Genomic DNA, 26389 nt, shown 5'->3' on the forward strand with positions numbered 1-26389 from the left:
AGCGGAACTGAAAGTCAGCGACCAAACCGGAAGTCGCTTGCTTCTGCATTCTTTGCTACTTCAGTGCGTAGCAGTACCTTGGCAGCATAAGCTCTCACGCTTACGGTGCCGCTATGGACACGGGAGATAGAGGTAAGTTCTGCGACATAGAACCACGACAAAAGAGCGACACAGGAACCGGATTGGGCCCACTCTCCCTAGCTCGGAAGCAAACTTTCTCTGGATTTTTAGCAAAGCCACTCCGCACACAAGTTTCAGTTGTTTGCTGCCAATTAAGGGCTTTGGTTGGACCATGTTAGTTGTCCCTGGTTAATTGCCATCAAACCAGGCAAGGAATTGTGGTTTTAAACCTCGCGGGACATAAAAACTCAGCCCAGCCCCCGTATAACTTTAATGGCGAAACGAGTTCAACCGGCTGACTAATGCACCGGAATGGTAGGCCGTCCCGTGGATGACAATATCTCACCGGTTACCGGGTCCCCCCTTGCATGACATACTTGTTGGTTGTCTGTCTGATAACACACGAGAAAAAGCGCACTACGATCAACCTCCCCGTGCTTGGCTCCGTGACCCAATTGGGTCTTTCAGTGGCCAAGGTCCTCCTCGTGTAAACATTTCGCTAATGAAGCATCGCAAGCCATCGTTCCCTTTTTATCGAAAGCGGATGATATCGGCAAGAAAGCAGTCCCGGAAGTCGGTCGTAAAACTCACAATGGCCAAGCTGCTTTTCCTGGAGCACACGGGGTGGTCTTTCCGGGAGCTACTGACGCAAATTGCATTACGGTTTTGTTGCTTGCGCTGCCGTGGAGGATGGCCTCATTTTCGCGCACTGGAAGAAGAGCACATCCTTGACCCATTTGGGGTGTGACGAAGGCGGATTTCCCAGCTTCCCAGATGTTGAAAGTGAAGCTACCGTGGAGAAGCGATGTCGTCTGCCAGAGAGTCTGGGAATCGATGGGTGATTGCAGGATTTTGAGTATCTTTCGTCGGTGACGGTATTCTGTAAGAAAAAACCCCCCAACCAAGACACACCGCGAAGATTCGATCCGCGTATCCGCAGCGCATCCTCCGGTGCCGGTTGCAGTCTTTCTTTCTGTCTTTCGCGTTGCACGAGAACCGTGTCTGTAAACAGAACCGTCTTCTCGGTCACGAAGCGAGCAGAGGAAGTGTGTTGCCCAGAAAGAGAGTTCTGTAGACAGAACGGAGGGAGAGAGTGCGCCACAAGTGTACCATCTGGTCGTCCTTCGATGCAAGTCATTAAATCGTTGATGGGCCATCGTGGCAACTGGCGACGAAGGAGCGCGGCACCATGTTGAAGGTTTGAGTTGAAGGCCAAAGAGTGTCCCTTTTGACTATTTATCCAGTAAAGCGGGGGTCCAAATGGTGATGAAATCATTGAGAGAAAAACTTTGCCAATAAAACATGCATTACAACCCCTTTGGCAGGGTTTGACAAAGCCGTAGGAGGCTGCCTTCTGTGTCCTTTCCACACACGACGACGCGTCATCCCGCGGATTGTGCAAATTCTCTCAATGCCGTTGTGGTGTCGAAAAATTATGCATTCAACGCGCATCTCCTAGTCGCCCCGTCGAACGGCGGCCACCGTTTCCGCGTGATGGCTCCAGCCGCTCCGGTGGCTTGCAGTCGGATTATGCAAACTAAAGTCAGCTTTTTACGACTCACACACACGGGGGCAGCACAGTAGATTTGTTTGTTTAAATTTCAAGGTCCTATGTGATATTAAAAAGGTTGCCCCTTTCGTTGGGTCGCCAGATGTGGGTTGTCTTCGTCGGGATCCGTAATGCATGGATGCATAATGGCCTATCGGCTGTGTCCCTCGCCAAAGCCCAACGGGACGAATGTGGACTAAAGAATGGCCTCATTGGAATCCGAGTGACCATTGCGATCGGATCAAAACTGAATAAAAAGTGCTTTGAAATTTTTATATTGTGATTCAAGTCTTTTTGAAAGATCTTCGAAGATTCACGCAGGCGAAAAAGAAAATTCTAACCAAAGCTTTCGTCCGGTTTTGCCTCCCACCGGTCAACGTGTAAATCAAGAGCACACACACCAGAAAAGCTGACAGATGATCGACTCGCAAAGGCGCATCTTTGGGCTCTCGCGGACTTTTTGGGGTATACGTAGCCATACGAAGAGCTTAAAAAAATAACATTCGAAAACCGGTAGTGCCAACCTTGAAACCGCGTGGAAACCGCGAGAAGCGGCCGAGGAATCAAGCATTTGCCGATCAACTTCTGCAACAACAAGAATAAGAAAGATGGAACGCGAGTCTTCTTTCGTTTGCATAAATTTGCACCACTCCGATCGAGCGCTAGGGGAGGTAAAGCGGAGTTTCTTTTTCTTGTCGATGCGACGCCGTTGTGACGATCCCATACGTGTTTGATCATCGAGCCAGATTTCGTGGATCCGTGTGTTACGTGAACTAGATCAGGAAGAAAAGGTTGGAATTCACTCGACCGGGGCTATAGGAGGGTAATTTATTCAAAATATTTTACAAAGGTCGAATTTTTGCCGAATCTTCTGAATGTTCTTGGTTTGTTTGATCACGGCTTTCGTCCGATGGTCGATAGCCATCTTTAATGATAATGATTTGACAACTTGACAAATGCAATGACAAAATGGTAATGATTTTATTAGTAATCTCACTCTTTGGATGACCCATGCACTAGGCTGTACGCTGAAGAGTAGTACTTCCGATACACGATCGTTTCATCCCCATCTTTCCATTGATGATCATAATCGGGTGCAATAGGGTGCAATTATTTCCAATAAATGGCGTCCACTTTCGTTCGGGTTTCCTTTTTTCGTCCGCGGATTGTGCACTTGACGGCGGAGTGATGCAAAATTTGCGAACGACATAACGTAAACTATGTTGTGCTGGTCAGGAACGCGAGGTACAGTGGATGTGTGCGGGTGGCCACGGATGGCTAATGCTGCTGGAAGGGAATCTACCCACTGCTACTCCACTGACCTCCATCCGGTTGACGATGGGCGCCTCATCGTTACCTTTCGGTGATCCACATTTACACCAACCGTTTGGCAAACAAGTCAACGTTCGTTCGAATCCTCCCAACCGTGAGGGTGTACATATGTACCACCGGTGGAAACAGGCCACACGTCCTTTTTTACGGCTCCTGCCCGAGGAGTGCCGATTATATTTAATGCCCAACCAGCGTGGAAGCCCCACGGGATGGCGCGCTGTGCATTCGGTGGCTATAACATAATATTTTCACACCGGTAATGTACTCCGGCGGCCGATGCTCTCGACGCTGCCAACACCTTTCTGGTGGAACGTGGCGATCCATCCATCTGTTGTGTCCTTTGGCGCCGTTTACTACCTTCGCCCGTTCGGCTCGCATTCCTGGCGGTTTTGATGGCCAAGCCAAGTGTCGTCACCTTTATTTACTCTCTCTCTTTCTCTTTGTGGTGGTGGAAAGCGCCGAATGGGACACTCCCGGGGACTACCTCACTAAGAGCACAACACAAACACACAATCGCGTTTGGCCGCCCCATTTCCCAAAGTTGCAGGTCTATGTCCCGGAGCATAACTAAGTTTTCCACCAGTTTTCGGTGTGCCGTTTTGTGTTTCGATTTTTCGACCCAACGCAGGCATCCTTCTCGCTTTTTCTCGCGCGGCGCGAAATGTTTCAATCATCACCGACCGACCGCCCGACCGAGACCTCTCTGTCACTCCCGGTTCGCAGTTCTACATAATTTTGCTCTTTCATCGTATCCTTGCGCGCACATAAAACCGCACTGTGCCATGCAACCAACCGCGCCAAGTTCAAGGAACCGATTGGAAAGGTCGTTTCCACTGAGCGGACCGAGCTTCGTGGACCGCTTCGCCTAAACGGGGCAAACACAAAATACATAACCGCCCTTCTGCTGGCTGTGGTGTTTAGGATTTTTTGGTGGGCTTTCGAGCGTCCGTTGAACGACCGTGCTCGGCGGTGGTCCTTTGGCCAGTGTTTAATATTGTGATTTGCAGTTCCGAGTGGTTCGGCTTCGGTTCGGGCTCTGCGCCACGTGCAACGGCTGGAGGAAACTCCAATGAGATGAACCTTTTTGGTGTCATCCGACAACTGGAGGAGGTTGTTTAAATGTTTTAAAAGCCTCTCCGAGTGAAAAAAAATTGCCAATTTTTAAGGATAATCACAAAACAATTGAATTTATTTAAAGAGACACGAGATTCCTGTTTATAGTCACCCATCGCTTGCAAAAAAGCGCACAATCGAGCTTTAGCTCCTGGAAAATCCCACCTTTTGGGCTAGGCTAGGTCATGGCACTCGGCTCATCGCGCACCATTTCTCACCACATTTTATACCCGTCCCGTGTTGGAAGGGTGGTTTCCTTTTTTATTGTTGGATTGGCCGGGCAATGATGGTGGCGAGTAAAGGACGGCGGTGGTTTGTGAGGATATCCTAATTACGACATACGGCAAATGACCGCCGCCATCACAGCTGACAGCCATTAGTGTGGGGACCTTTCTTTTTCTACTCTTCTCGGTGTCACGTTAAACATTTAATTTTCTCTCCTTAAAACATGGAAAAATGGGATGTTTTTTTATAAAGCTCAATCAGTTCAACATTCTGTAATGCGGATTGTGGCTAACCGAATAAGGCCCTTAAACTTGATCCTAGTCCACAAAATTCTGTTTTCGCATCTCTTTGGTTTTGGTTTTTGGCGCTCTCCGGTGATAGGTGTTTGTGTAGAGCATACCAATTTATTCACGTGTTCCATTATTTCTTTCTCTTCGCAGGTGAGTGTACGCCGAAACATTCAAGCGGATTGTTTATCCTAGCAAAACACGCCACTAAACACACGATAATGAATATGTAAGTAGATCCCTTAATCTCATGCGCTTTGCGTTGAGGTGATGAAGGAGAGGAACACCATCGACGGTTCAATATTGAGCAATCGCGACAGGATGCTCCGTTACCTGATTGATGGACTCGTGACCTTTCTCTTCCAATTCCTCCAATACGAATGTACTAATACTGATCGTTTGTTTTCGCGTTGGATATGTTGTTTCGCCCTTAGATATGTTTTATTTTAAATTAATGATTTTCTTAAATCTTGTTTCCTTATTTGTTTCAAACGTTTTTAGTATCCTTACTTTACTATCACCGTCCTGGCAGATCGCGTTCCATTGCCGAGAGTCGCGTTTGTTGGATGCTCGAAACCCTTTGGCTCGCCCACTGCGATTGTTGCGTCTCGCTTTCGCTTTCCTTCTATTCGCGTGTCCTTTCCTTTTCTTTCCGATGGTGCATCGCATGCAGCGCCAGCTTCGACGCCTCTCTCTCTCTCTCTCTCTCTCGCCTGCTGTGTTGTTATCGGGTGCTGGAGCTGTGTGAGTCGTCGCGTTGCATTCGCGAAAGATCCGAAGCGACGAAACTCGCCTTGCGCTCCCGTTCGATCTCTCTCTCGCTCTTGCCCATACTCACCCCGAGAGAACCATTAGCTCCTCTTGGCTTTGCACGGTTTGCAACGGGACGGGCCCGCGATTGTCACAGGTTCAGTCCGGTCCCAGTTCCATCGTGGAGCGCTTGTGCATCGACGGAGCTCCCGGCGCCTTTTTCGCACACATACGCAGGACGTGTGTGCGCCTCGAGTCGCGCCTCTGGTGCATTTCGCGGCGCGTCAACGTTGATCGGAGATCGGCTCAATTGTAGTTTCGAGTGTGCAGTTTATCACCATATGCTGTGGCATCGATCTTTCGGCGGGTCTGTGTGTTTGCGCGATCGAGATCGCGTGTTTTGGCGCCGTTCTGGAACCAGCCGTGTGTGCCGCGATTGTGTAATGTGAAATTAAATTAAACCATGAGAAAATGGGGAATCGAATCTAATAATGAAGAGCAATTGTAGAAATGGAAAACACTGGTTCCAGGTGACCCTCCGGAAAGTGATCGCCCAAAAAGCGAGTGCACCGATGACGACGAAGATGCAACAGATTTTTGTGATTTATTTGGACTAAGGATATTAGTGTTAATGTTATAGAAAAATCGAATCAGCGCTCTCCAGCCAAATTTGTGTGACTCCTCAGGCGACGAACGCGAAGCTCGACAAAACGAGGCTTTAATGAAGATGAACCAACCTTCAAATGGTTATCACGCGGGTCTGCAACCGACCTCCGTGGTTTTCGAACATGAAATTGTACAAGTCAGAGCGACGAATGTGTTCTTTTACGGTGCCGTTCCGTGAGCAGATTGTGTGCCACTTTGTTCGGCAACCGAGTTTCGATTTAGTAAACGTTTGGAGCCACAAATTCCTCACCAGCGGATTTGGTGTGTTTCTAATTAGCTCCAATCGGTGATCGTTTCGATGGCGGCTACATTCACTTTCGGCCGGCAGACCACACAGCTAATGTGTTCCGGATTTACCGTGGGCACCGAACCCCCATGGAACCCGTCCATCCGGAACAGTGGCCACCATTCTAGTGCGCCTTCTTAGCCGTCGGGGTCTGTGTGGTGTGCATTATGAGTTACCAGAAGGCGTCCGAGGCGTGGTTCGAGACAGCAAATGTGGAAGCGACCGAAAGAGGAAGACCGACAGCCCCACGGGGCGCATAGTGACATTCGCCGGAATGCGGTCGAAATTTGATCGGCGCTGGACGGCGAGATTCTGCAACGAATGCACTTTGGCACCGGGACGACACGAAGTGATATTCAGATTCGTGGTGTGTCGGTGCCGTGGAACGCGGTTGACACTACTTCGGGGTTGCTCGGTCCAGTTATTGACTCAGCTTGCAGGATCTCAGACCAGTGTGTGCGTCTTGTCCGTGTCAATTGAACGAATTTTTAATTTCCCCGCCACAAACCGGGAGCTGCAAATGGAGCTGGACGCCTGCAGAAGCTGTTGCCATTCCGGTGTCGGTTCTGGCTCTGCTCGGCTGTCCCCACGGGTGTTGGTGATCGTCAGGCCAACCAGCATTGATTGTTGTCATTCCACGCCACGCCACCGACACCCTGTTGCGCACGCGGCTCGTCATTTGCGCCCGCCATTTATTTCAAGGTTATGTGTCTCGCTAGCGGAATCGCTTCTGAATCGACGGCTTTTCTTTTGCCGTGACTTTTCTCTATCTCTCTCGCTCGCTCGCTCGCTCGCTGTCCGATGTTGGGCCGGCCCTCCCAGGCCCGCATTTGCACGCGCGTATCGCATTTGCATCGGATTAGAAAGTCAAATGATTAGTTGACTGACTGACTGACTGACTGACGGCTTGTCATCGTCACCAGCCGCATCAACTGTGCCGTACCGCGAACCGCAGCCTGGTGATCAGAATGTGACTAATCCAGAAGGGCCAGACGACGGATGGACCGATGGACCGATGACGAAGACACGAACGACTTTTGACGGCTCAATCCGAGCCGAGTGCACGCGCGCGGTGTAAGCAAGGCCAAGCTACCTCCGAGTTGGCTGCATTACCCGGGTCCAGGTCTACTAGTCAGTAGCTCCCCAGCAAAGAGATGCCAGACAAAGAAAGGGCGCCCGGGATGCAGCGGCGTGTAATGTAAAAAAGGGCAAAAGATCGCCCTCCCCACCCATCGCAGCAGGAGTACCCCATATAAAGCATTCCGGCGAGATCATGCGCTCGAGATCCGGCCCCCTGGGGGGTGTCCGCGGGACGAGGATGACCTTGAAAGATGTTATTTTCGACGATCGCGCCGGCGGCGGCTGCGGCAACAGCACCAGTGGGCTCCCCGGCGAAGAAGCGGCCGGCCGGCGCGGCGCGGCGCGTGTGTATGGGTGCGCAGATCTGGAACCCGTTGCAGATGGTTGAGCTCAGATTGGAGCGGGTTGTGTCCGCTGTTTTTTGGTGTGTTTGTTTCTCTTTTCGCCCGCCCGCCCGTGTGCAGCGTTCTGTGGAACTCGCCGAAGCGCGTGGAACCAATTTTTTGGTGCAGGTTTTTGTCGGTTTTTTTTGCCAACGACACGTTTCGGTGTTGGCCGTCGGTTTGACAAATTTTAAGGGAAACATTAGAGATTGATAGACATTTTTTATCGTACTACAATAATCATCCTGCGACCTGCTGCCGATCGCTTGGCACCACGTCACGGGTTACACGGGTCCAAAGTATGTCGGAAAATGATCGAAAAATGAACCACAACGATTCTCAAGGTTCCCAGTGGTGCATGTCGCCGGGTTTTGTGGCGGCCCCCTGTCCCGGCCCCATTCGCACAAATGACCCTTCGTTGAAGCGATTCAGCTGTCATCGGGGCAGAGACACCATAGCGCGACACTACTAATCCATGCGCCACAAAACAACGCCCATCTGGGCTTTCCGGAACTTTTAAGCCCGTGTTAATGGACATCCACCAATTTTAGAGGATTTATGGTCTCCAGGAGTGACTAGCGAGCAACTTCGACATATTGTTTTCATATCTTAGAGGACTTCAGAGACTCGGGCCTTATGTGTGAATCATCAAATAACGGAAACTCGCATGAAGCTCGCATGTAACACGTAACTTGGGCGATCGGGAGACGCCAACGCTTGTCGCCACTTTGCATGTCGTTTGCTCTGGCACGCGCGAAAGCAGGAAGTAATTAGGGTTTATGGAGGTAATGGGCAACCCTTCGAGGTTGTTAAAAGCGCACTTCCATTACGAGACCCTCTGGTCGTGCAGCTTCAACTGCAGAGGACAGAATGTTTGGTGTAAGATCACTACCTTCTTGCAGCACTTTGTGTGATAAGAACGCGAAAACGTGGTCAACTGGGGTTCGCAAATTGCGCCGTGACCGCTTCCATCGATCCCCAGAGCTATTGTGGCAATTTTCGCCGCCGATTCATTTCTAAACACCACACCACTAATAAGGATCGATTGTAAAGTTGTCGCATTTTCTCACCTCACCACCGATGGGTACGATTACTCGGCTTAATTGAATTACATATTCTGCACCCGTACTGGCGGGTGCTGTTGTACATTAATCCCGCGGAGCACCCCGGGGACTGGACATTAGTTTCCATTGAATCCCCAGGATCATCGGAGCCACGGTGCTGCTGAAGCTTAGCCGACCAAGGACGATGGTTAGTGGCTAATAAAATAAAGTTACGTTAGCACGTGCACTTTTCCCCCCGGGGGACGGTTGCGTCCGGAATTTAAGGAATGCTCCTAGTCGGATAGCTCAGGATAAATTGCAATTGCATCACTGTGGCGCAGTAATGCTAGAGCTAGGGAACACGTGGCGATTCACCCTCGGTGGATGCTATCACGTACCTTCCAGGACGTCCCGTACTGTGGTCCACACAATGGTATTAATCTGTGAAGACGTTAGGAAAGTGGATTTGTTGTTCCTTTCCGCAAATGAACGCAACGCAGAACGGAACCTTGGGACGGAACCCGTTTGGAACGTCGTTCACTTCCTCCCCGAGCGTTACGCAACACACGGAAGGGCTGTGACGTGACCTTACTGTGCATTCGAATTTCCATACTTTGTCGCCACTGCTCTGCACGTTATCATCGATGCAAATGCACATCGTCTTGGGTACAGCGCAAACCCCTCGGACTATCGCACACGGCACTGTCGAGTGACCGGTGCTTCCGTCGTAAGTGCTCTCTGCAGGAGGGCCCCGCAGACAGTGGCCGACGCTTATCTTGTTCGCCCTTTCCAGGGTCAAGTGGTCCGCTAGTCCAAGCACGTACCACCACCAGGTCCATCGATCCAGTGGCACGGTCAATTGGAGGAAGAACTAGGATTTCGTGGTTCTCTTGCCTCAGTTCGGACTCAACGGCAATGAAGTCGGCCGCCTAGTTTATGTACAACAGAGTGACCAATTTGCAAACTACAAATAATGGACCGGCGGATACGTGGTGGATATGCGCGCGTGATATATGTAAATATTTGTCCACCGTCCGGAAGGTGCGGAAAGTAGCAACAGTTGGCGATTCCGCGACTGCCGGCATGGCCCGGCTGCAGTTGCTTCTCTTGTGCACCGTCTCCGGTGCACACACCACCCTCCTTTGTCGTCGGCATCGTCGGCCATATGCGTCGCGTCGCGCACTCCCTGACGTCCGCCGGGGAGCGGCCCGGACGGAACTGGGTCAAGGACTCCCGACGGCGGCGGCGGCGGCGGCAAACAATCTCACATTCGCCCCTACACGTTACTTTCCATCTCGCTCCAATAACCGCATCCTCCCTGCCGTGGTGCCGGTGTCGTTCCGCTCAATATGGGTCACCCGCGGTTCGGCGGCGTGTGATGTGCACCCCCGCCCGGTTTGCATACAAACTGATTGCGCTTATCAGACGACGACGGGGGCGCTCTGCTGCAAACTGCACTTCGGTTGGGTTGGGTTGCTGATGTTCCTTCTCCATTACATTCGCTTCGGAAGCTTTCCTTCTTTGCTGCACCAAACGACATCATCCCGGCCACATTTGTTGGTGCACTGTCTGACATTTTTTTATTGAACAATCGGTCGGGACTTCCGGTTGAGGGTTTTTGTTTCGCGTTGGCATTTTTTACGAGTCCCAATTCCGCAACGCGTCATCACCGACTCTCGGACCGGTCTGGGGTGCAGTTAACAAGTCTTATTTCTAATGTTGTTTAAACGTATTTTAAACTAATTATTTGTGATTTTATTTTATTATTTAAATGAACAATATGGACAATTTTATATGGACAATTTTAGCGCTCCATCAGTTCACAAGATGTACTGGGATATTCAATAAGTTAGGAGCCTCGACTAATGTTTTTGTTATGTTGGTACGCTCTTCATATGAAGAATAGAAAGTGAAAGTGAAGTTTAAAGAATAAATAAATTTCAATCGATCACTTAATCCTTCTTTTTACAAGCCATTTAGTATCAAAGTACCACACATCGTGTATTGTGCATCGGTTGAATTTTTATTTTTGAAAGGTTTAAAAGCAAAAGAAATTTATTAACGAATGTTGTAAGTGTCTAAGGACTCTTCGCCTTCAATTAGTACATTAAAAGGGGGGTTTCTGAATGTAAACGTGGTCGGCCGTGGTCAATGGTTTGAATAATTAAATAATTTCCAATGATTTGAGACTGGAATATAGTTGGTTAAAGCAACGGCTAGCCTCTAGTAGCTTGTAAGCCATTCTGGCCAGGCCGCTTGAACCGGTAACTTCTTCCAATGTGATCAATCGATGTCGATGTGATCGAGTCTTAGAAGTTTCCTTAATTTTCAGTTCATTTTTCAACTTTAGAACGAAACCAAACTACTCGAACCCCAGCCAAACTTAACACTCAGTACAATCGATATTGAACGTAAAGGAGTGAACCGGTTCAGTGTTAACTCGCATCGGAACCAACGACGTGACGTGACGACGAAAGTGAAGGCGCACACAGTAATCGCACTAACATAGATGCACCAATTATGCTCGCCATCGACACACACGGTCCGCATTCCGCGCGTGCTGCAACGGCCGGGGGTTGATTAATCACGGGGATTAGTGGCCGCCCAGCCAAGTGTGTGTTTTTTAAAGCGCCACAAAATCAGCAGTCCGCAACCCCCCGCTCGAGTAGGGCGCCAGAAACCGAAAGTGAACCGCTGTTCCGCTTTCGCTCCGTGTTTATCCTGTGCTGTGATTTGTTTACAATCGGCCGGTGGTGTTGTGTGTCGGTTCGTTCGGTCAGTGTGTGGTGCAGAAATTGTGCTGATCCTCCGTTCAGGGGGCGCACCGTGGTGATCGCGTGTGTGGTGCCGCTTGCCGCTGTCCATGTGGCGCCGTCCGTAGCTGGCCAGTTCGTCCATGTATCCTGCGCCCGCGATGCTGAAGAAGGAAAAACCTATGCTGTCGGTGGCCGCCATCATTCAAGCGCAGGGCCGCTGGGACCGCTCACTGGCCGGATTGGCAGGTACAGAACGAGCGGATCTTCCTCCGAGACCTTCCTCCGAGTGATAGGAAGTGGCGCAGTCGTCGTGTTGTTGTTAATGAGTTCTTTCGATTTCGTGTTTCCTCGTTCAACAGCAGTTTAATTCACGTACAGAATCGGTATCCGTTTTACACGAAGGGAGTTTCCCGGGAAAAGGGACCATCCTTCCATTCGCACCGGGCAGATTGCAGTAAAATCTAAAAATAGCATCCAAGCAAAGCTCTCCCCGCATTCTCCAGCAGAGTGGCCGCCGCAGTGGTACCGGAGCCAAAAGTTCCATGCTACACCCGATAAATGGTGCCCAAAAGCAAAAGGAACCAAACATAAATCCGTTGCCGTTCTTCTAACTTCGCAACTCCCCGGCCGGCAGTTCATACATATGTGCATTTATTTTGCAATTTGAAGGTACATAACAACGGTGCCGACCGGGATATATTACGTTGGTCCGGTACCGCGTCCTGACGCAATCCTGGCGCGCGCGTGACGGGTGCGAACTCCTGAGGTCATCCGACATCCTTGAAGTAACACATTTTGCACCGTTACGTTTACTGGTGCGGTGTGCCACGCCAACCTCAAACTGTTGCTGTGGGGCACGGCCACCGCTTTCTGCTGCATAACATTCCAGACGGTCCGGACCACCGCGGCGGGAAGGATCGATGTCATGGGAGTAAACCAAACGAACGGAACCGAATGGCAACGAATGATAAATAAACTTGTTTGAGTGCTCGAGAGAGGAGCCCTTCGTTTTGGGTGTTTCGGGGCCCCCGGAGCCGCCCAACCCGTCGTTGTCGTCGTCACCGTGGCCAACGGAAAAATCATTGACTAAGGTCATGAAGGTTGTTCATAATCGATAAATGACGACGACGACGACGACGACGGGGTCCTATGTACCCGAGAACCGGCGATGCATTATGTACGAGTGAGCGTGGGGCATGGGCGGTGGGGTGACCAGCGGTAGTGTGGTGGAATGCTTTCTCGTGCTCCCCGCCATTGGCTTCTAATCGCTGAAGGACGTGTTCGGAGCGTGTTGTCCTCTGATGCTACGGCGCGCGGCAAGAGTGTTACATAAAATGGTTGGTTCGCGCCCTTTCTCGCTTTCGATAGTTCTGTGTCTGTGTGCGTTGCTTTCTCTCGCTCGCGCCTTTTGTCCGCGTCGGAGTGGGTGAAATTTCCCACCCAACCCACGGCCAACTCCTCGGTGCGGGGTCGGTCTTTATCCAACAACTACTGCGCAGGGCTGCGATTTTTGCTTGCTGACGCGCCACCGACGAACGCGGCAAACCGGGGTTTGAAGGGAAGCGGGCGGCCCCCTCCCGGGGTGAAGGACATGTGGTGCACATCTCGGCCACCAACGAAAAAAAAACCAAAAACAGGTTGAATGGAATATGAACGCAGCATAACAGAGAGAGACCGTGCAGTGGGCAGTACGTTATGCTTTCAATTATTCAAACCGCGCCCGGTTTGCTCCAAACTTTTTCGCTAATTTCGCTCGCGCCGTCGTTTGTTTCTCTGGCGCACAGTCAGCGTGGAATGGAAGGGAGGGTGTGGGCGCGGTGGAGGTACCCCACAAAATACCCTGACCATGCTCAAGCCGCGCCGCGTTATCACCGGCCAGCGGGGTGTGACGTGTACGGTATGCATTGTTCGCCTTCGCCCACGTTCGCCTACCAGTTTGCTCCCTTCGTCGCCCCCGAATGGGGTGAGTGTGCTGTTTGATTCAATTCCGTGCGCTTTTGCACAAATAGATTTTTATTAAATTATGATCAATGTTCCCCGTGGGTTGTGTCGCCGTGTTGTTTCTGTTCCGTTCGTTGGTCGCATTTGGTTCTGTTTCTTTTACATATCAATTCGACTCCGCAAAGCTTTTCCATCATTTATGTCACTCCCATTTTGTGTTGTGAAAGGGTTTTTAGATTTTTCTGAGTTCTAACTTTTCAATCTTGGTTTGTGTGAACAATTGGAAAACGTGTTGGCTTGGCTTCGTCAGAGTATTCGTACTAAATGACGATCAAGTCTCAACTCTTCAATATCACTAAGGGCTCCATTCCGTCTGACGGTGGAAAAGATAGTTTAGGTCTCAAACTTGCCCTTTTCTGACCCATATTTTTCTTACCATATTTTTAATTAACATTCTATTTTTTACTCTCCTGTCTCATTCTGTTGACTTTGGCTTTAAATTGTTTCTTAAGATGTAGACATGGTTAATCCAGTTGTTTTTAAACTATTCCACATGGCAGATCTCGTTGTACTTGGTGTAGAATGTGGTCCCCCAAAAGTGGTTGGCCGAAAAAATGGCCAAAATGTCCACTTTGAATAAATGTTCTCCGTGCCTTGGCAGAATTGCATTCGCAGTTTAAAATAAATCGTATCACGAAACATAAAATTCTCCCAAGTCAGTTCGCGTCTCTCACGCTCTTCAAGCATATGATTCGGTGCTGTAAATGTGTGGCCATTAAATTGTGATTTGGTCGAGCCACCTGTCGAAAATAATTGCACCGCCCCTATTGTATCGCTTGGTACCGATCACAAGCGCCGTCTGGAGAAACATTATGCTCTGCTTCCTCCGCAGATTCCTCCTGCCGAATTCGGTGCGGCGAGTGGGCCATCTGCATTTTGGCGATCGCATCGCATTCGCCATGCATGGTGCAGCAATGCATCTGCCTTATTACTGATGTACGCGACGGCGGGCAAGTGCATTAAAATGTACAACTGACATTGTCTGACGGCCAGACATAAAACATTAGAACACAGACATTGAAACAAAGAAGGCAAAAGAGAACAAAATTACAAAACCAAAATCCCTTTCATCCAGCTGCCCTGCCAGCCAGCAGCGCAGCGCGTACATTAGAGAGATGTGCAACCAACATGTGCAACATGTAGCCGCGCAAGTGCACTTTCGCACATCTTGTTGCCCTGCACCGCGCCCCGGTGCAGCATATTTAGAACAATGTAGGAAGAGGAAGATAGAGACAGAAACCGCAATTGCAGCGCGAAGCTGAACGCGCCGCGCCGGGCAGCTGCAGCGCAACAACATTATTTTCCGTTCCATTATTACTTCTAATGCCATTACCGCGTGCTTCCGGTGCTTGTTTTGGTGAGGTCTGCTTCGCGATAAAAACTAATGGCCACAGGGCGTACAGCGGCGGTGTAGTGCGGGGCGGCTTCCAAATGCGATAATAAATAAGTGCATTATTTTTATTCCCCATTACGCTGTGGGTTTTTGGGGCCTTTGGCAGGTGCTGATGGAATCGATGTTGCAGATTTTTAAGGCAGGCGAAAATTGTCTTCTACTTTTTTGTCCATTATTTTGATCGAATCTCGATTCGCTGCCTTTTTTCCGCTCGTTGGAGCGCTTGTCCATTGATGCGTTTCTGGCGCATGCTTTGTACATTTGTGTTCAGGTTTAAGATATTTGGTTTAAATGAAGTGGTAATTGCATACACCGCCAGCTGCAAGAGGCCACGTAGCAGCACCCGGAATAGAAATATGATTTGAGCAATTTTACTGTGTGTTTTGGGGCCTCTTTATTTTTGTAAAAGAATGACAATGGATGTTCGCAAACGCGGTGTAATCCAAACGAAAGTAAACATTTCTCGTTGTGCACAGCGCCACGACACGGAGCCGATCGATTGCATCTAATGCATATGCATCACACTGTGGCACACTCTAACTCGCCACTCTAGCGTTTAGCAGTATGCCTGGGCGCCTGGGTACGGCCGAGTGGCCAACCGAAAGTGGAGTTAATGGAGTAAACCAAGGCAAGGGGCGTCCCGCCACGCCGGACTTCCTTTGTAGTGCGCGCGCGGGAGCTTTGCAAAGGGCCTGCCTGTCATCCCCCTGCGGGCCTGCCACACTTAACTGCATCTGCACCGCAGTGCTGCAATGCTGCTTTGCATACATCTCCATACGTTCGGTTCGGTCTCTTTCGCACCTCCTCCGGTCGGACGGAGTGTTGGAATTCCCTTCACCTTGAAAGCGGCCCTGTTCGTCCGTGTGCGCCGCCAACGTTGGTGCTTCTCCTCGACGGCCACAACAGTGTAACCACGTAAACAACGAGTACTTCCTCTGCGCCCCTAGGGGACCCCAGATGCACTTGCGGTCGGCGTTAGATAGCGGCTGAGATCCATTCATTTTAGTGGCACTCCTCCGGAACGGTAACTGCGGGCCGATGTTGTCGATGCAAAGGGAAGATATTGCTCCCTGGCAGCAGTTCGATTGACTGCAACAATGTTGGGTCGAGTTTACTGTAAGTTCACATACTTACTAAGGAGTTATTCTTTACAGTGGAGCCTATTAACTGTTTTACTAGTTTTGTTGTGCTCTAATTTTGCAGAACAATTTTTCAAATGACTCGGGACGAACAGCCCATAGGCAGATTAATATAGCAAAATGTAATAAATTCAACATTACTGGCGCTGGTGTCCTTGACATCTCTCGACTTGCGACTTGTTCCTACTCATTCCAGCGTCGCTCTTTCTCTCTCTATTATTGATGGCATCGATTAGTCAAATCATAAATAACACTTTTTTCAATTTTTTCTTCCCAGCTGGAGTTGATTACTTTGTAGTTCCCGACATTTGATGTGATATTTAAATCATTGAAAGGGACAATTCTTCTGCTGTTGATACTGATGGACAAATGATTTAATTTGAAATAAGTGCCATAAGTCCTTGAGCGTTCAAGAACCCGCAATGTCAGTCAATCATTCCCATTTCCATTACACTCCGGTCCCGGTGGTGTCCCCGGAGATCACCCGGTGTGCCGCCCCCCTGTTGATGGTTTTAATTACATCCTCCCGAACGGACTGGGGTGAGGCCTATTTCCTCCCCACTTACGAAAGGGCAACCCAATTAGTGTGCCGTATCCTGCGACGATCCAACGAACATAAACCACCACACCCTGGTGGCCGATGACCGGGTGGTCTCACCTACATAATTCACCAATTCCGTTGATATTTATACTCTTTCATCACTCTGTGTCGTTCGCAGGTTTCGATGCTTCGCTGGTCGGCCACATGGGCCCGCTGTCGCCGCCGGATCTGAAGCCCGACCTGAAGCCGGACATTTCGCTGCTGAACGGCAGCGGCGGCGGTCCGTTCTCGCCCGGCAACAATTGTGGCGGCAGCGGTGGCCCCGGAAGTCCGGGCAGCGTCGGTGGTGGATCGTTCAATCCGGTTGCGGCCGCCGTTCTTCAGCAACAGAATGCGCTGTTGGTCGGCGCTGGCCTCGGCAATGGGGCCGGCGGAGGTCCACAGAACAGCATGCTGGTCGGTGGTAGTGGCGGAGGAGGACAGCAGCAGGGCAGCAACGGCGGAGGTAGTGGGCCTGGAACACCGTCCAACATAACGCAACAGTACCCGCCCAACCACCCGCTCAGCGGCTCGAAGCATCTCTGCTCGATCTGCGGCGATCGGGCCAGCGGCAAGCATTACGGTGTCTATAGGTGAGTGTGTTTATAAATTTGATAATGACTGCACGATTGCGACGAAAAATGAATTGAAACTAATCAACACTTGAAGTTATTTTAAAAATAATCTAATAAAAGACTAGACACCGAATTGATTAACGTGCGGATTTGCAGGCAAACCAGAGTTCCGTCGGGCCGCGTCTCGAGCAACCGGATTCGTTCGAGGTGGATTGCAAATAGCATCGCCATCGAAGAGATCGATTCGAGTCGAACGGACTTGGCCAGCGGGGCCAGTTAGAGACGAACATCAAACGGTCGAGCAAGCGAAACGCGAAAATTATGCATCTGACCTCGACATTTGCTTGCACCGCCGCTTCCCATTCCTGCGCTGACTCCGACCGCTGTTGCAGCGCGGCGTGTTCTTTCCCGTCCGCCCCCACCCCCCATCATCAGCGTCATCGGCGAATGCAGTTTTCCATTAGATAATTAATATGCCGCCCGCGGCGTGGATGACGGTGGCGACGCCACTGACTTCGTTTGACATTTAAACTCGCCCCGCCGTTGTCCGCGTCAGATGGACTTCATCATCCTCCGTGGCCCCTGCGTTTCTGGATCGCAGTTCCGTCTGCGGTTAACGCGGAGTTCTCACCGCAAGATGTTTGGCATCATTTTTCAACGCCCGCTTGGTCTGATTCCGAGACGTGGTCCCTATTTCTGTAGCGGCCGATTCATCGGCTGGGAATGGAGCTTATTTTTAACTCATGTCACTAAACGAGCGTAGAGGTGGCGGACCACGACCAGGGGGGGCCGCACATAAATTAAATCATTCATAAACTCCGCGAATCCAAAACGATGACATTTTCCCCTGTTTGACATCAGAACTCCGCGTGTGACGAATTTTAATATCCGAATCCATCACTAGCGGGGCATATTAATATTGTTCACGTTCCTTTTCTGCCGTAGCTGCGAAGGATGCAAAGGATTCTTCAAGCGCACGGTACGCAAAGATCTGTCATACGCCTGCCGGGAGGAGAAAAACTGTACGATAGACAAACGCCAAAGAAACCGCTGCCAGTACTGTCGGTACCAGAAATGTTTGGCATGCGGCATGAAGCGGGAAGCGGTCCAGGAGGAACGGCAACGGAGTTCCAAATTTTCCATAAAGGTATGCGCCGCCGGTGGCCACACGTCTCTCTGTACGTTCGCTTACGCTCTCTCTAACTGATTCCCACAGAGTGAGGAAATAAACTCGACCAGCTCGGTGCGGGACGTTGTGGTCGATCGATTCCTAGAGGCTGAGCAGCTGGGCGAACAGAAGAGCGGCGACAATGCCATACCGTACCTGCGGGTTGGCCCGGGTTCAATGATTCCACCGGAATATAAGGTAGAGTTCAGCCCCGCCAGTTGAAGTGTTCTTACCGTGTGCTAATTTCTTCCTCTCTCACGCTCAGGGCGCCGTGTCGCATTTATGCCAGATGGTCAACAAGCAGATCTACCAACTGATCGAGTTTTCTCGAAGGTTGCCCAACTTTTCCAACCTACCGCGCGAGGACCAGGTCACGTTGCTGCGCAGTGGCTGGAACGAGATGCTGATCGCTTCCGTAGCCTGGCGGAGTATGGAGGTGAGTTCGGTGTGGATGTCGTAAAGGCGGTCGATACTTAAGTGGTCCACCGGCCTTTTTTTCCAGTACATTGAAACTGAGCGACCGGCGGATGGAAGAAGCGATGGCCGTGTGACGATCCGGCAGCCACAGCTCATGTGCTTGGGACCGAACTTTACACTGCACCGGAACAGCGCTCAACAGGCCGGTGTCGACTCGCTGTTCGATCGCATCCTATGCGAGCTGGCGATCAAAATGAAAAGACTGGACGTGAATCGGGCCGAGCTGGGCATACTGAAAGCGATCATCCTGTTCAACTCCGGTACGTTGCACTGATTCCACAGCTCCCCTTGACTGGACACACCTAATCGACGTTTCATTCTGTTTCAGATATCCGAGGACTCAAGTGTCGGAAGGAGATCGATCAGATGCGCGAGAAGATCTACGCTTGTCTGGACGAGTACTGCAAAACGCAGCACCCATCGGAGGATGGGCGGTTTGCGCAGCTTCTGCTGCGGTTGCCAGCCCTTCGCTCGATCAGCCTCAAGTGCATCGATCATCTCAACTTTCTACGGCTGCTCGGTGATAAGCAGCTGGACAACTTTATCATTGAAATGCTCGACACCCCGTTGTAGGTGGCAGGGCACGAAAGGGTGCCGCGCGGCTGTACGCTACTCCTCGTCTCGGTGCTGCTGATCCTACTTCTGCCGCTGACAGACGCCGGATTGTTTGGGTTACTACTTTCGATTGCATTTTTCAAGCACAACAGCCTGCATGCGAGGTGGTAGAGTTGGGCACCGTTGACAAGCTCCCGTTAAGTGAGCCGCTCTGTTCACAGAACAAACATCATGCATCATGTACTCTTCCTCATTCACAACGTGCTGCACAAGTGAGCGCAAGTGTAAACCTAGCATGTAATACGGATCACAAAAAAAAACACACATTTTTGTTAGGAAAACGATGAACAGCAGAATACCCAGGAAACGGGAGTGTGATGCTGATAAAGTTGTGAAGCAAAAGTCCCCCATACATCATTGCATTAGAAAATAACGTAGAAATCGCCGCTACTACCGAGGTTCGGCTCGAGGTGCATAAACAGAATGTGCTGAGAAAGCTTGAGGACGGTAGAAATCTCGATAGGACGAGAGAACAGAACTCGATAAAGGAAAGTGCAAGAAGCAAACAACAAACAGGCACACACACACTTAGAACAGAACTTAGAAGGAACAAAACAAAATGAAATATGGTGCAAATAGTTTTTATCAAAAACTCAAACTTAATCCCGTTAACAGTGTAAGCAAATAGCTATAAAGTGATAAGGGTGAAGGTGATCTAAAATGTCGGACACGGACACGGTATGCCAGGCCGGCACCGCTCTAGTGTGCGGCGTGTGTGACATTTGGCAGCTAATGAAATAAATTTGCCGATCCAAATCGGTTGACAACCTGGGGCAATACCATGAGCGAGAAAGAAGACAATGCGTGTGTATGCGAGTGTGCGAATGAATGGCGATGGCGTCCGGAGGAAAAGATGTTTAAATTTTACGTAGTTTCAGTCTTCTAGTGTGTAAGCTATTGAGGAAGTTAGTAGAGAAGAAGAAGAACAAACCACACACTTCATCCTTCAGACACGTAGCAAGAAGCGGTATAGATGCACATAGTGAACCGCACGCGTTAAAGATCGCCCTTCGAAGGGCGATGCAGACTTTATGTAGGCTTTCCCGGGTCACTGGAACTGTCTCAAGCTCAATCGACGCAATGCGTTTCGTGGGTTCTTCGTGCAAAGTCTCATTACTTCGTAAAGTATTGTTATTCCCATTTCTTTTTTTTATTATTACACTCTTATTCGTTGGCTTTGGCTCTCTTACGAAATGTGTGAAGGGTTTGCGGATGGCTCAGGAACCGGTAGTGTCCGCTCAACTCATTCGTATAATAATCTATTTCGAACCGAATGATGCTAGAGATGGTGTGTGCTGTAGAAAACATTGGGAGCGCACGTTGCGCAATCAGTGACACTCGTCCAGGGACAGTTTGTGGTACGTTTCGTAGGCTCGTTTTGCACACTTTTTTGTTACACAAAAACTACTACGACGAGTAACCTCAACAATGTAGTAATACCAACATGCTACCTACTTCCCTGCAGCTCATTATTTTTCAAGTATTACCACACCCGTTGTAGAACCCGTGAATCGGGTATTTATGGTCGCACGTGAAACAACGTGCCACGGCAAGAGACTCTACAAAGCGAATAAGCGTAATATACACAACTAATGAGTGAAACTGTACGACCTGTTGATCGAGCGATACCGAGCGAAGGCACAAACTCACACAATAAAACAAATATTTATTAACGATTGCAACCTGCTCCTGCGCGGGACCCGTTTTCCCGCCGCGTCCTTCCCGCGGGATCAATGAAGCGCATCCCAACTGCTTATCTCAAGTACCACTGTTAGACTGTGTCACACGCGCCCGTTAGGGGCGCTTTCGAAGGGTGGAAGTACTATGATTGTTGCTAGTGATGTATAAAGTGTGTTTTTTTAATTAGAATTCATGTGCAAATGAACCTTAGAATGTTACAGGCGGTGACACCGCGGTGAGCGAATAGTGCGGGATGGTTTGAAACAGGGTTTGTTAGATGGGATGACGGATGCTGCGACGAAGTCGAATATATAACTCACGCCCTGTGACAAGGGAATCCGTAGAGACAGTTAAGAATTCAGCAATGTTTTGAGCTCTCAGGAAAATCAAACAAAAGGGAATCGTGTGAGTGCTAGTGGCCGGCACCGTGGCGGGAACTGGGCATGAAAGACGTTGAGTAAAAAAAGACGACACAAAAAGGGCCAGGCAAGGGGCATGGTACAGATGAAACTAATTTATATATTTGTAAGCATTTCGAAAATGGCAACTGTGAGAACTGGCCATTGGGTGGGGGCCGCAGAGTTTAAAAAATCGTAGTGAACAAAAAATCAATAAACACACATAATGATACACACCTTACACTGGATCTTGCGGTGGCGCTCCGGTTAGTGATGAGTTATGAGTCTTCATATTAAGCACACCGGTTTTGTGGTTCTGCCAGAAAATTAACCTGCTGCACACATAATGACCAAATTAAAAATCGCCCAACAGACCCACGAAGAAGCCCCTGAGAGAAGGACCCCACGTGTTCACGTGGTGGAAAGGTGCTGAAATAAATGAGATTATTTCAAATAAACAACCCGACGGTGCTCGGTGGTGCGGTGAGGAAAAGTGTGCCATTTTGATGACAATTAATGCGTAACGACCAACCGTTTGGTTTGATAAATTGTTTCAGCGGGCGGTTCCGGGTGGCTGACAATAATGTGGTGGCCCATTACGGAAAGCGTCCCTTATATTTTACGGTCATTGATTTTTGTTTTGTTTTTTGCCACCACCACCATCCGACCGGTGGCCGATTGGTGCGTGAATGTAATGCAAACATGCGCCCGTTTCCGGTGCCGAAGCCAATAAAGCAAGCCCCCAACAGTGCCCTGGCCCCCACGACCACGCCGTGGCAAACACAAATCATTTCCTCGCGCTGTCACCAGTTTTGTCCCCGGTTCCGCCCTGCTCAACGGAAACACGAAACATCCTGTCTGGCAACAAGTAGCGATGACTGGCGGACGAATTGTGCACAAAACGGCGAGGACAAACTGTGGGCCAAGGATTCGGTAACGGCCAGAGTCGAGTCGAGTCACCTCTCTCGAGAGAGAACGCGTTCTCTCAGCAATCGCTTTACAGCCTGTTCTGAAGAAGGCTTTTCATGAGTGCCTCGCCGTTTGACAGTTGCACAGTTTTTCCTGCTGAGTGACCAATGTTTTGAAACTCACGTTGGTTGGGCTCCACTGACTCGCCGTAGGATCTCCCCATGGGAGGAAAAATTGTTAATGGAGTCGAATTTCAATACTGTTCTAGCCATCGGGCCTGTGTGTTGTGCAATGTGTTGGAAAGTGAAGAAATGACCGTAAGAATCAATCCTATTAGTTTCCGAATTTTGTTTATCTTAAAGTTCTGCTGTGTCGCTCGCTGAACTGAACGAGGTGCAGCGAACGGGCTCCACTCAGCATCCAGCAGCCCGCGGCAGCAGCATCCGAATTCGCACGCAAACACGTACACTGGCGGCCACTCACGTGAACCGAACCAACATTAATAGCATTAACGCGTTCGACGCGCGTAAGAAGCCCCGTTTTTGTTGCTCTGCCAGTGGTGTGTTCATGCTCCCCATGTTTGTGGTCGCGCCGACAGAGGCACAGCCTGCTGCTGCGTGCGTTGCTGCACTCAGGCACATGGCAACCGGGTGGCGAGTCGATTTTCTTCGGCGAGCCAACAACATCGCTCGCCCCTCGATGGTCCGCGTCCGCGTTTGATGGTAGGACGAACACAGGTAGTTAATTGGCGTTTTATTGCATCCGAAATCGGACTGCCGTCTGCTGTGCCGTAGGTCGTTGAGCCTGCCGAGTGTTGTGCCGTGCCGTTGGTGATTTATGTCCCGTTTCGGGTTTTCTCGGAAGCAAAGTAAGTGTCGAGTACATTCCGCGGTGGCCGAGATTGGTGATTTTCCAGATTTTCTCCTCACAGTGTGTGCGTTGTGGTTGATGTGCGCGCGCCTTAGCGTGTCCTTCACGATGTGATATTATTGTTATGGTGTTGGCCTCGAAACTATTTTGCCACAAACATCATCATCATCATCGTCATCGTCATTCTCGTGATTCTTGGAGATAATTAAGTGAAACAGTTCCAAAACGGAAACAAGTGAACGAGCCCAAAAACTGTTGCCGTGTTCTTCACAGCGGTCCGGATTATGTAAAAGGAAGGCTCCGCTTCGCTGAAGGCGTTCAACTTTTCGTGTCGCTCCGTGATGTAAGTATGGCACGAGCCTTTTGTTATAATGTCTCCGCGAAGTCGTCGTGGACGACGACGGTGCGATGGTAGCTAAAACCAGCACAAGGTACTACCTCACGGTGGGCGCCATTGTGGGGTTTCTTTGTTTGGGGCTTTATGTTTCACTGCGAGAGAAAGAATGAAAGCAAGTGCGCGTCCGAAAGGAAAAGAAAGAGACGGAGCGAGTGAAATGCAATCTTCAGCCCCCGCATCACAAATACACCCACAGGCCAGGGAAAATGGCTGGTGACACCGGGACCGTAGAGGAAGAATTAATGTCCACCCCAAACATGCTCGGCGGACGGATGGCGCTGGCCTGTGTTTGGGCAAAAAATCGATTTTTACTTTCGCCACGGTTTGTGTTTGTGTGTGTTGTGCCTTTTTTCTCCGTCTTTTACTCGTATAATAGGTCAACCAATAGGGCCAGAGCAATCAAATCATACGGCATGAGTCAGTGCATTGTTTCCACAGCCAGACAGCAAAAACAAAATGTCGTAGGTCCCCGCCGAAGTTAGTAGACAGCTGTTCCGGCGGTTCTGGTTGATTGACTTGTTGTTACCGATCGCAGTTCGGCGAAGAGAATCGGCGAGTGGTCGATTTTTGGCGCCCATTCGGAGCAGAGACGGAGCGAAAGGCTAGTAAAAGCGGACCATCAAAACGCATACACACGTACGCAAGGGACGATGATTTTGCGCTTCAATCGGTTCCCCAACAATCTTTCGGGCTTTCCGAGGGTAAACAAGCATGCATTATTAATGCAGCGTTTGGGTCTGCAACGCAGGGCAGCTGGGGCACCCGACCGGTTTGACTGTTTATGTTTGGCACCGTAAAACAAGAACAACTAACCCCCAGACCAGTGCGTTCGGTCAGTTGCACGAGCGACCAGGCGTCTCCACCGAACGATGCTGCTGTCAATCGGTTTACCGGATTTAGTTCGGGATGGGATTTATTTTATTTACTCGTAACAAATCCTGAAACGAACAGGACGTTACCGTACACATACGCTGGACAAGGGACAGCAAGGAACGAATGAAGGCAAAAATCAATTTTCTCTTGAACATAGCATCCACTAAGAGTGGGGCACGTTAATAAAACTGCTCACCATTGAATCTGCAACCGATGGCCAAATAATCAATCTCAGTGCGTGATTAGCTTTGCTTTTTCGGTGCAATTTTGTTATATATATTTTGTGCCTAAGGAATGTATCTAAATTTTTCTTTATTTCCAATATTCGCTCCCATTTCCAAATGACTCCGTGGTGCCACGACACCAACGGTTATGGGGATACGAAAATAGGCCGCTAATCGTTCGGCAGTTCGGCACTGCACCGAAATCACTTTGCATTGCGGCTTAAAACCGCACCCGTGAGCCCGCCCGCGGTGCCCGAAGCAACTGGTGAAAGAATTTTTAATTTCAGACCGACCGGAAATGTTCTGAATTTTTATTTCCTTCCGCTCGAACGCTTTGCTTCGTCCAAGGGCTCACGATTTTTTGGGGACCGGGATTAGTCGATGTCACGATCGTGCGACAAACTATTAAACTGCAATTACATTTTCTCCGTCCGTTTGGACTTTATTCGCTGCCCGGCGACGGTGTCGAGGGTACCTTTTCGTTTTTTGTGCCCATGTCTGGGGCCGACCCACCCGGAAAAGCAATAAACTTTGTATCAATACCGAGCTCCAGTGGCCGTGGAAATGCTCTCTTTAATAATCGAACCTCTGCCAGCAGCGGACGGGCTTTCTGCTTCCATATTTTTATTCGCTTCCCGCTTCGAAGCGATGCCGGTCGCCGACGCCGGCTTCTAGCTTGGTCTACCGTTGGCCTGCGAAACATGGTAGCGCAAGGTGAAAAACTGTAAAGAAAATCTTTAACAATCCCCTTCGCTAGACGGGAAGAAATCCGAAAATAATATCGTTTTACCGGTTCGTTCGTTCCGTCACCCAGCCGCTCCGATCGGTCGGTTTATTCATTCTCGCATCGTGCCTTTTCTGCCGAACTTTCCAAACGCGGTGAACGCACAGATTTGTTCCATTTTAAAATACATTTCCATGTTTACTACCCTGCCGTCGAACCCCTTGCGTAAACCGTCGGTCCCTTTTCCCTGATTTTGTCCTAAATGGGTGCGCTACCTTCATGTTTGAGGATAAGTTTGAGAGCACCGCACGGGCGTTGCGTTGTGTTAAAGGTAGGGAAAGTAAGCCAAAGTTTTGAGACGTTCCAAAATGAATTCCGAGTTTGCTTTTGCCAGCATGAAGCCATGCTGTTAGACGGGGTTTTATGTTCCTTGATTTCACATACATTCACTCCGAAACTGAACAAGATTCACGAAACAATTGCACCATCTTTAACACAGTAATTTCTTCAATTTTGGCACAATGTTGTGTCGGTTGTCGGGCTCCATTTCAGTTCGAACTCTGTTGGGGAGTAAACTCCAATGAATAAATACAAAGGGGAATCAAAGACGGTTCACAAGGGGCCGCCTCAAATCACCCGTAAGCTCCCGAAAATACCCATTCGGGGACCATTTAACTTCTGTCGCCATTTACGGAACCAACCGTCATAATTTCGGTTACCACTTGCTGTGAATTGGCTTCGAAAGCTCTTGATTTGATAACTTTTCGCCCCATCGC

At 49.8% G+C, this 26389-nt stretch overlaps 1 protein-coding gene across 1 annotated transcript; it reads left to right on the forward strand.

Annotated features, from left to right (window-relative positions):
• The first annotated feature begins 11658 nt into the window (after positions 1-11658).
• On the forward strand, positions 11659-21263 carry LOC128273060 (protein ultraspiracle homolog). Its single transcript, XM_053010973.1, has 7 exons — positions 11659-11836; positions 16843-17296; positions 18224-18425; positions 18495-18644; positions 18712-18882; positions 18949-19183; positions 19252-21263. Exons 1-7 carry the CDS (start codon positions 11731-11733, stop codon positions 19494-19496), a joined length of 1563 nt encoding a protein of 520 aa, XP_052866933.1. The 5' UTR covers positions 11659-11730; the 3' UTR covers positions 19497-21263.
• Positions 21264-26389: the final 5126 nt, after the last annotated feature.

Source organism: Anopheles cruzii, chromosome 3 (assembly GCF_943734635.1).
Source record: "Anopheles cruzii chromosome 3, idAnoCruzAS_RS32_06, whole genome shotgun sequence".
Taxonomy (NCBI): domain Eukaryota; kingdom Metazoa; phylum Arthropoda; class Insecta; order Diptera; family Culicidae; genus Anopheles; species Anopheles cruzii.